Raw genomic sequence first — 10,271 nt, 5'->3', positions numbered from 1 at the left:
AGGACTGAGGCTGAAGAGCTGACACTCTATAATCAGGATACGAACCTCTCCTATGGATTTCGGAGCTCTTCGGTGACAACCAATCTTACTTCCGGGTTTCTGTCTTCTCTAATATCGCGAGATGTCAGCGAGGCTTATGTCAGCACAGTGCGCATGCGCTCCTCGGAAGGCAGAACGTCAGTAATACTGCGCATGCGTAAAATCAATATGTGTGGGCGAGTGATTACCGGGGAAGGGCAGCTTTCCCCGGACTCGGGATGTATATATCGCTCGGTGTATAGATCGCTCGGTGTATAGATCGCTCGGTGTATATCGGGGTGTATATTATATTGGGATCCCCTCTCTATATATGAATGTAATCTCTCCCGGGCGATCTCACTTCCCCTATCCGTCCCGGGGATCCGCCCACGTCCACGCCTTTTCTCTCTGATTGGCTATAGCGCCCTGGCTGTGTCCTGTGATTGGCGGTAGATATGAGAGCTGTCACCTGTATGATTGGCTGATGGAGGAAGGTGCGCTGTGATTGGAGGACGGGTCCGTACAGAGTTCCTGAGGCCGCCATCTTCCTGTCAGAGTGTACGGAAGCCGCTCCCTGATCGGACATGGCGGCTCGGCTCCCGGCCTGTGTGGTGGACTGCGGCACCGGGTGAGTGGGGGAGGGGAGGAATGTACATCGCTGTCTCCTCTGCTAATCATCTCATTCCTTTCAGAGGGCGGGGCTCTGTGTGAGCTGTGGGGGGAAGTTGCAGGTCAGCGGCTTCTTACCAATCCCTACCATAGAGGAGAATGAGAGAGGGAGGGGGGTGTCCCCATCTGATGATTCCCCTCCCTTCAGGTGTCTCCAGAGGGGAGATTTCCCCTCACTTCCTGTCCCAGAGAGGGAGCCCCTCCCCCCTTCCAGGTGTCCCCATCAGAGGATTTCCCCTCACTTCCTGTCCCAGAGAGGGAGCCCCTCCCCCCCTTCCAGGTGTCCCAATCAGAGGATTTCCCCTCACTTCCTGTCCCAGAGAGGGAGCCCCTCCCCCCCTTCCAGGTGTCCCCATCAGAGGATTTCCCCTCACTTCCTGTCCCAGAGAGGGAGCCCCTCCCCCCCTTCCAGGTGTCCCCATCAGAGGATTTCCCCTCACTTCCTGTCCCAGAGAGGGAGCCCCTCCCCCCCTTCCAGGTGTCCCCATCAGAGGATTTCCCCTCACTTCCTGTCCCAGAGAGGGAGCCCCTCCCCCCAGGTGTCCCCATCAGAGGATTTCCCCTCACTTCCTGTCCCAGGAAGGAGCCCCTCCCCCCTTCCAGGTGTCCCCATCAGAGGATTTCCCCTCACTTCCTGTCCCAGGATGGAGCCCCTCCCCTCAGGTGTCCCCATCAGAGGATTTCCCCTCACTTCCTGTCCCAGAGAGGGAGCCCCTCCCCCCCTTCCAGGTGTCCCCATCAGAGGATTTTCCTTCACTTCCTGTCCTCAGATTGGAGATTTCCATCACAGGGAAGTTGGAGGATCCCCAGTCACTTTCACAGGGGGAGGAGTTCCTGTGGCCATCCAATGATCTCCTCTGTGGGGGTGGGGTGTGATTGAGGAGGGGCGGGGTTGAGATGGTATCTGGGTAATGTGGGGGAGGTGCTTTGATTCCTCTATGTGGATTACAGGTAATAGACTCAGGGATTGGGGGGTTGGTATTGGTGGCTGGTATTGGTGGCTGGTATTGGTGGCTGGGGTTGGGGGGTTGGGAATGGTGGCCGGGGTTGGGAATGGTGGCTGGGATTGGGGGGTCGGTATTGGTGGCCGGGGTTGGGGGGTTGGGAATGGTGGCTGGGATTGGGGGGTCGGTATTGGTGGCCGGGGTTGGGGGGTTGGGAATGGTGGCTGGGATTGGGGGGTCGGTATTGGTGGCTGGGATTGGGGGGTTGGTATTGGTGGCTGGGATTGGGGGGTTGGTATTGGTGGCTGGGATTGGGGGGTCGGTATTGGTGGCCGGGGTTGGGGGGTCGGTATTGGTGGCCGGGGTTGGGGGGTCGGTATTGGTGGCTGGGATTGGGGGGTCGGTATTGGTGGCCGGGATTGGGGGGTCGGTATTGGTGGCCGGGGTTGGGGGGGTCGGTATTGGTGGCCGGGGATGGGGGGTTGGTATTGGTGGCCGGGGATGGGGGGGTCGGTATTGGTGGCCGGGATTGGGGGGTCGGTATTGGTGGCCGGGGTTGGGGGGTTGGTATTGGTGGCCGGGGTTGGGGGGTTGGTATTGGTGGCTGGGATTAGGGGGTTGGTACTGGTGGCCGGGGTTGGGGGGTCGGTATTGGTGGCCGGGGTTGGGGGGTCGGTATTGGTGGCCGGGGTTGGGGGGTCGGTATTGGTGGCCGGGGTTAGGGGGTTGGGAATGGTGGCTGGGATTGGGGGGTCGGTATTGGTGGCCGGGGTTGGGGGGTTGGGAATGGTGGCTGGGATTGGGGGGTTGGTATTGGTGGCCGGGGTTGGGGGGTCGGTATTGGTGGCCGGGGTTAGGGGGTTGGGAATGGTGGCTGGAATTGGGGGGTCGGTATTGGTGGCCGGGGTTGGGGGGTCGGTATTGGTGGCCGGGGTTGGGGGGTCGGTATTGGTGGCCGGGGTTGGGGGGTTGGTATTGGTGGCTGGGATTGGGGGGTCGGTATTGGTGGCCGGGATTGGGGGGTCGGTATTGGTGGCCGCGGTTGGGGGGTCGGTATTGGTGGCCGGGGATGGGGGGTCGGTATTGGTGGCCGGGATTGGGGGGTCGGTATTGGTGGCCGGGATTGGGGGGTCGGTATTGGTGGCCGGGATTGGGGGGTTGGTATTGGTGGCCGGGGTTGGGGGGTCGGTATTGGTGGCCGGGATTAGGGGGTCGGTATTGGTGGCCGGGATTGGGGGGTTGGTATTGGTGGCCGGGATTGGGGGGTTGGTATTGGTGGCCGGGGTTGGGGGGTTGGTATTGGTGGCTGGGATTAGGGGGTTGGTACTGGTGGCCGGGGTTGGGGGGTCGGTATTGGTGGCCGGGGTTGGGGGGTCGGTATTGGTGGCCGGGGTTGGGGGGTTGGGAATGGTGGCCGGGGTTGGGAATGGTGGCCGGGGTTGGGGGGTTGGGAATGGTGGCCGGGGTTGGGGGGGTTGGGAATGGTGGCAGGGATTGGGGGGTCGGTATTGGTGGCCGGGGTTGGGGGGTTGGTATTGGTGGCCGGGGTTGGGGGGTTGGTATTGGTGGCTGGGATTAGGGGGTTGGTATTGGTGGCAGGGATTGGGGGGTTGGTATTGGTGGCAGGGATTGGGGGGTTGGTATTGGTGGCTGGGATTGGGGGGTTGGTATTGGTGGCTGGGATTGGGGGGTTGGTATTGGTGGCTGGGATTGGGGGGTTGGTATTGGTGGCCGGGATTGGGGGGTTGGTATTGGTGGCAGGGATTGGGGGGTTGGTATTGGTGGCCGGGGATGGGGGGTTGGTATTGGTGGCAGGGATTGGGGGGTTGGTATTGGTGGCAGGGATTGGGGGGTTGGTATTGGTGGCAGGGATTGGGGGGTTGGTATTGGTGGCTGGGATTGGGGGGTTGGTATTGGTGGCTGGGATTGGGGGGTTGGGAATGGTGGCTGGGATTGGGGGGTTGGGAATGGTGGCTGGGATTGGGGGGTTGGGAATGGTGGCCAGGATTGGGGGGTTGGGAATGGTGGCTGGGATTGGGGGGTTGGTATTGGTGGCCGGGATTGGGGGGTCGGTATTGGTGGCCGGGGTTGGGGGGTTGGGAATGGTGGCTGGGATTGGGGGGTCGGTATTGGTGGCCGGGGTTGGGAATGGTGGCTGGGATTGGGGGGTTGGGAATGGTGGCTGGGATTGGGGGGTTGGGAATGGTGGCTGGGATTGGGGGGTTGGTATTGGTGGCTGGGATTGGGGGGTTGGTATTGGTGGCTGGGATTGGGGGGTTGGTATTGGTGGCCGGGGTTGGGGGGGTTGGTATTGGTGGCCGGGGTTGGGGGGTCGGTATTGGTGGCCGGGGATGGGGGGTCGGTATTGGTGGCTGGGATTGGGGGGTTGGTATTGGTGGCCGGGATTGAGGGGTTGGGAATGGTGGCTGGGATTGGGGGGTTGGTATTGGTGGCCGGGATTGGGGGGTCGGTATTGGTGGCCGGGATTAGGGGGCCGGTATTGGTGGCCGGGGTTGGGGGGTTGGGAATGGTGGCTGGGATTGGGGGGTCGGTATTGGTGGCCGGGGTTGGGAATGGTGGCTGGGATTGGGGGGTTGGTATTGGTGGCCGGGGTTGGGGGGTCAGTATTGGTGGCCGGGGATGGGGGGTTGGTATTTGTGGCCGGGGTTGGGGGGTTGGTATTGGTGGCAGGGATTGGGGGGTTGGTATTGGTGGCAGGGATTGGGGGGTTGGTATTGGTGGCAGGGATTGGGGGGTTGGTATTGGTGGCAGGGATTGGGGGGTTGGTATTGGTGGCTGGGATTGGGGGGTTGGTATTGGTGGCCGGGATTGGGGGGTTGGTATTGGTGGCCGGGATTGGGGGGTTGGTATTGGTGGCAGGGATTGGGGGGTTGGTATTGGTGGCCGGGGTTGGGGGGGTCGGTATTGGTGGCCGGGGTTGGGGGGGTCGGTATTGGTGGCCGGGGTTGGGGGGGTCGGTATTGGTGGCCGGGGTTGGGGGGTCGGTATTGGTGGCCGGGGATGGGGGGTCGGTATTGGTGGCCGGGATTGGGGGTCGGTATTGGTGGCTGGGATTGGGGGGTTGGTATTGGTGGCCGGGATTGGGGGGTTGGTATTGGTGGCCGGGATTGGGGGGTTGGTATTGGTGGCCGGGATTAGGGGGTTGGGATTGGAGGCTGGGATTGGGGGGGTTGGTATTGGTGGCCGGGATTGGGGGGGTCGGTATTGGTGGCTGGGATTAGGGGGTCGGTATTGGTGGCTGGGATTAGGGGGTCGGTATTGGTGGCTGGGGATGGGGGGTTGGTATTGGTGGCCGGGATTGGGGGGTTGGTATTGGTGGCCGGCGTTGGGGGGTCGGTATTGGTGGCTGGGGTTGGGGGGTCGGTGTTGGTGGCCGGGGTTGGGGGGTTGGTATTGGTGGCCGGGATTGGGGGGTTGGTATTGGTGGCCGGGATTAGGGGGTTGGGATTGGAGGCTGGGATTGGGGGGGTTGGTATTGGTGGCCGGGATTGGGGGGGTCGGTATTGGTGGCTGGGATTAGGGGGTCGGTATTGGTGGCTGGGATTAGGGGGTCGGTATTGGTGGCTGGGGATGGGGGGTTGGTATTGGTGGCCGGGATTGGGGGGTTGGTATTGGTGGCCGGCGTTGGGGGGTCGGTATTGGTGGCCGGGGTTGGGGGGTCGGTGTTGGTGGCCGGGGTTGGGGGGTCGGTATTGGTGGCCGGGGATGGGGGGTCGGTATTGGTGGCCGGGATTGGGGGGTTGGTATTGGTGGCCGGGGTTGGTACTGGTGGCCAGGGTTGGGGGGTTGGTATTGGTGGCTGGGATTAGGGGGTTGGTATTGGTGGATTGGTGGCCGGGGTTGGTATTGGTGGCCGGGGTTGGGGGGTTGGTATTGGTGGCTGGGATTGGGGGGTTGGTATTGGTGGCCGGGGTTGGTATTGGTGGCTGGGGTTGGGGGATTGGTATTGGTGGCTGGGATTGGGGGGTTGGTATTGGTGGCCGGGATTGGGGGGTTGGTATTGGTGGCCGGGATTGGGGGGTTGGTATTGGTGGCCGGGATTGGGGGGTTGGTATTGGTGGCCGGGGTTGGGGGGTCGGTATTGGTGGCCGGGGTTGGGGGGTCGGTATTGGTGGCCGGGGTTGGGGGGTTGGTATTGGTGGCTGGGATTAGGGGGTTGGTACTGGTGGCCGGGGTTGGGGGGTCGGTATTGGTGGCCGGGGATGGGGGGTTGGTATTGGTGGCCGGGGATGGGGGGTTGGTATTGGTGGCTGGGGTTGGGGGGTCGGTATTGGTGGCCGGGGTTGGGGGGTCGGTATTGGTGGCCGGGGATGGGGGGTTGGTATTGGTGGCCGGGGATGGGGGGTTGGTATTGGTGGCTGGGATTGGGGGGTTGGTATTGGTGGCCGGGGTTGGGGGGTCGGTATTGGTGGCCGGGGTTGGGGGGTCGGTATTGGTGGCCGGGGTTGGGGGGTTGGTATTGGTGGCTGGGATTAGGGGGTTGGTACTGGTGGCCGGGGTTGGGGGGTCGGTATTGGTGGCCGGGGATGGGGGGTTGGTATTGGTGGCCGGGGATGGGGGGTTGGTATTGGTGGCTGGGGTTGGGGGGTCGGTATTGGTGGCTGGGATTAGGGGGTTGGTATTGGTGGCTGGGATTAGGGGGTTGGTATTGGTGGCAGGGATTGGGGGGTTGGAATGGTTGCCGGGGTTGGGGGGTTGGTATTGGGGGTTGGGGGGGTTGATATCGGTGGCCAGGGTTGGGGGGTTGGGATCGGTGACTGGGATTGGGGGGTTGGGATCGGTGACTGGGATTGGGGGGGGGGTCGTTATTGTGATTTTTTTTTTTTTTTTTTTTTTTTGGAGGATTTTGTCCCAGTTGAACCTTCTGAGGAAATCAGTCAGGGACAAACATGGGCTGGGGCGGAGGTGAGGTGACGGGGGTGGGGCAGAGGTGGCTCATTGAGGTGGGAAGGGGAAGGTGGATGGAGTGGGGGAGGTTTATTGATGGGGGGGGGGGGGGGGAGGCTCATTGATTGATGGGTGGAGGGGGGGGCGGCTCATTGATGGATGGAGGTGGGGGGGGGGAGGCTCATTGATGGATGGAGGTGGGGGGGGAGGCTCATTGATGGGTGGAGGTGGGGGGGGGGCGGCTCATTGATGGATGGAGGTGGGGGGGGAGGCTCATTGATGGGTGGAGGTGGGGGGGGAGGCTCATTGATGGGTGGAGGTGGGGGGGGGGGGCGGCTCATTGATGGATGGAGGTGGGGGGGGAGGCTCATTGATGGGTGGAGGTGGGGGGGGGGCGGCTCATTGATGGATGGAGGTGGGGGGGGAGGCTCATTGATGGGTGGAGGTGGGGGGGGGGGGCGGCTCATTGATGGATGGAGGTGGGGGGGGGGGGAAGCTCATTGATGGATGGAGGTGGGGGGGGGGGGAAGCTCATTGATGGATGGAGGTGGGGGGGGGGCGGCTCATTGATGGATGGAGGTGGGGGGGGGAGGCTCATTGATGGATGGAGGTGGGGGGGGGAGGCTCATTGATGGATGGAGGTGGGGGGGGGAGGCTCATTGATGGATGGAGGTGGGGGGGGGAGGCTCATTGATGGATGGAGGTGGGGGGGGGGAGGCTCATTGATGGATGGAGGTGGGGGGGGGGAGGCTCATTGATGGATGGAGGTGGGGGGGGGGGAGGCTCATTGATGGATGGAGGTGGGGGGGGGAGGCTCATTGATGGATGGAGGTGGGGGGGGAGGCTCATTGATGGATGGAGGTGGGGGGGGAGGCTCATTGATGGATGGAGGTGGGGGGGGGAGGCTCATTGATGGATGGAGGTGGGGGGGGGGAGGCTCATTGATGGATGGAGGTGGGGGGGGAGGCTCATTGATGGATGGAGGTGGGGGGGGGAGGCTCATTGATGGATGGAGGTGGGGGGGGGAGGCTCATTGATGGATGGAGGTGGGGGGGGGGAGGCTCATTGATGGATGGAGGTGGGGGGGGGAGGCTCATTGATGGATGGAGGTGGGGGGGGGAGGCTCATTGATGGATGGAGGTGGGGGGGGGCTCATTGATGGATGGAGGTGGGGGGGAGGCTCATTGATGGATGGAGGTGGGGGGGGGGGAGGCTCATTGATGGATGGAGGTGGGGGGGGAGGCTCATTGATGGATGGAGGTGGGGGCTCATTGATGGATGGAGGTGGGGGGGAGGCTCATTGATGGATGGAGGTGGGGGGGAGGCTCATTGATGGATGGAGGTGGGGGGGGGGAGGGGCTCATTGATGGGGGCGGGGGAGGCTCACTGATGGAGGGGGTTCTGGCCCATGTAGTCTGATCCAATAGAGGGGGGTAGGGGTACCGGAGCTCTGGTTGGCTGATGAAGGTGTCGGAACACGCAGAGTATCACAGTTTGTTGTGTATGGGGGAGGGGCGGTGAAGCCGCGGAGTGGTCGGGGTGCCTACAACGGCCATGTGGAGCACAGGCCATGGAAGAAGGTGGCCTGGTCTGATGAATGATGTGGAGGAGAAGGCATCGGGATGTAGGATGGGAAGAAGGTGGTGGGGGAGGTGTGGTGAGGATTGTATAGTGGGGTCCAGGATGCCTCCACCAGTCTGGAGAAAAGGGGGACATAACTGAATATTGGGTGTATTGTGTGTGAATAGTACATTCACCCGGTGTGATGACTTTGTGTTCTCGGATCCCCTCCCCCACATTGTAATATATCCAATCTATGTATAGTCCTAATACCTCCTAAAGGTGACCGGCTGTATGGGGGAGGGGGGCAGAGCAGGATGGAGCTTGGTGAGGGTTATGAGCAGTTTCTGGCAGTCATTTGGTGGGGTTGGGGGGGGGGGGGGTCTCAGGAATGCAGTGATCAGGTATTTCTGCCCTCGGGGGTGTGGAGGGTCTCAGGAATGTAGAAGGTAATAGATAGAGATCAGGTATTCCTGCCCTCAGGGTGGATTGTTTGCACTGTGTATCTCCGGGAGGGGAACGTACGCTGGAGAGGTGTGAGGGAGGGGGGGGGGGCGTTGGAGGTGTGTGGAGAGTTATATCTCCGGGAGGGGAACGTTGGAGAGGTGAGAGGGGAGGGAGGGAACGTAGAATGGAGGTGTGTGGAGAGGTAGATCTCCGGGAGGGGAACGTAGGATGGAGGTGTGTGGAGAGTTATATCTCCGGGAGGGGAACATACGTTGGAGGGGTGAGAGGGGAGGGGGGGGGCGTTGGAGGTGTGTGGAGAGGTAGATCTCCGGGAGGGGAACGTAGGATGGAGGTGTGTGGAGAGTTATATCTCCGGGAGGGGAACATACGTTGGAGGGGTGAGAGGGGAGGGGGGGAACGTTGGAGGTGTGTGGAGAGGTAGATCTCCGGGAGGGAACGTAGAATGGAGGTGTGTGGAGAGGTAGATCTCCGGGAGGGGAACGTAGGATGGAGGTGTGTGGAGAGTTATATCTCCGGGAGGGGAACATACGTTGGAGGGGTGAGAGGGGAGGGGGGGGGCGTTGGAGGTGTGTGGAGAGGTAGATCTCCGGGAGGGGAACGTAGGATGGAGGTGTGTGGAGAGGTAGATCTCCGGGAGGGGAACGTAGGATGGAGGTGTGTGGAGAGGTAGATCTCCGGGAGGGGAACGTAGGATGGAGGTGTGTGGAGAGTTATATCTCCGGGAGGGGAACATACGTTGGAGGGGTGAGAGGGGAGGGGGGGAACGTTGGAGGTGTGTGGAGAGGTAGATCTCCGGGAGGGAACGTAGAATGGAGGTGTGTGGAGAGGTAGATCTCCGGGAGGGGAACGTAGGATGGAGGTGTGTGGAGAGGTAGATCTCCGGGAGGGGAACGTAGGATGGAGGTGTGTGTGGGGAGTTAGATCTTTGGAGGGGGGGGGGGACGATGTTGGAGGGGTGTGGAGAGGTGGAGATATGTGGTGATCACTTCTTTTTCTGACTTCTACATATAAGGAAGTCCTTTCTGCAGATTGTTGGAGGAAATGTGCCGACCACAACTTCTCCTCTGCAAGAACACGTCTGACACAACCACCTTCCCCCTCCCCCACAGTACAGCGGGGGCAGCACATGGCTACTGTGTCCTTCTACAGGCAGTGGGGGGGGGGGGGGTACAGATACTGTGTCCTTCTATAGGCAGTGGGGGGGGGTACAGATACTGTGTCCTTCTATAGGCAGTGGGGGGGGGGGGGTACAGATACTGTGTCCTTCTTCTATAGGCAATGGGGGGGGGGGTACGGATACTGTGTCCTTCTATAGGCAGTGAGGGGGGGGGGGTTACGGATACTGTGTCCTTCTATAGGCAATGAGGGGGGGGGGGGTACGGATACTGTGTCCTTCTATAGGCAATGAGGGGGGGGTACGGATACTGTGTCCTTCTATAGGCAATGAGGGGGGGGTACGGATACTGTGTCACTGTGTCCTTCTATAGGCAGTGAGGGGGGGGGTACGGATACTGTGTCCTTCTATAGGCAATGAGGGGGGGGGGTACGGATACTGTGTCCTTCTATAGGCAGTGAGGGGGGGGGGGGGTTATGGATACTGTGTCCTTCTATAGGCAATGAGGGGGGGGGATACGGATACTGTGTCCTTCTATAGGCAATGAGGGGGGGGTACGGATACTGTGTCCTTCTATAGGCAGTAAGGGG

General features: G+C 61.5%; 1 protein-coding gene across 1 annotated transcript in view; it reads left to right on the top strand.

The window, feature by feature from the left end:
* Positions 1-545: 545 nt before the first annotated feature.
* The window catches only part of ACTR3 (actin related protein 3), a 35,415-nt gene continuing 25,689 nt past the window's right edge, over positions 546-10,271 (top strand). Inside the window, exon 1 of the mRNA XM_082260989.1 lies at positions 546-646. Within this exon, the coding sequence (XP_082117115.1) occupies positions 603-646 (44 nt within the window). The 5' untranslated portion in view covers positions 546-602. The remainder of the gene's footprint in view (positions 647-10,271) is intronic.

Source organism: Pelophylax lessonae (assembly GCF_965119305.1).
Source record: "Pelophylax lessonae genome assembly, chromosome: 6".
Classification (NCBI taxonomy): Eukaryota; Metazoa; Chordata; class Amphibia; order Anura; family Ranidae; genus Pelophylax; species Pelophylax lessonae.
This window is presented reverse-complemented; position numbering and strand designations above follow the sequence as displayed.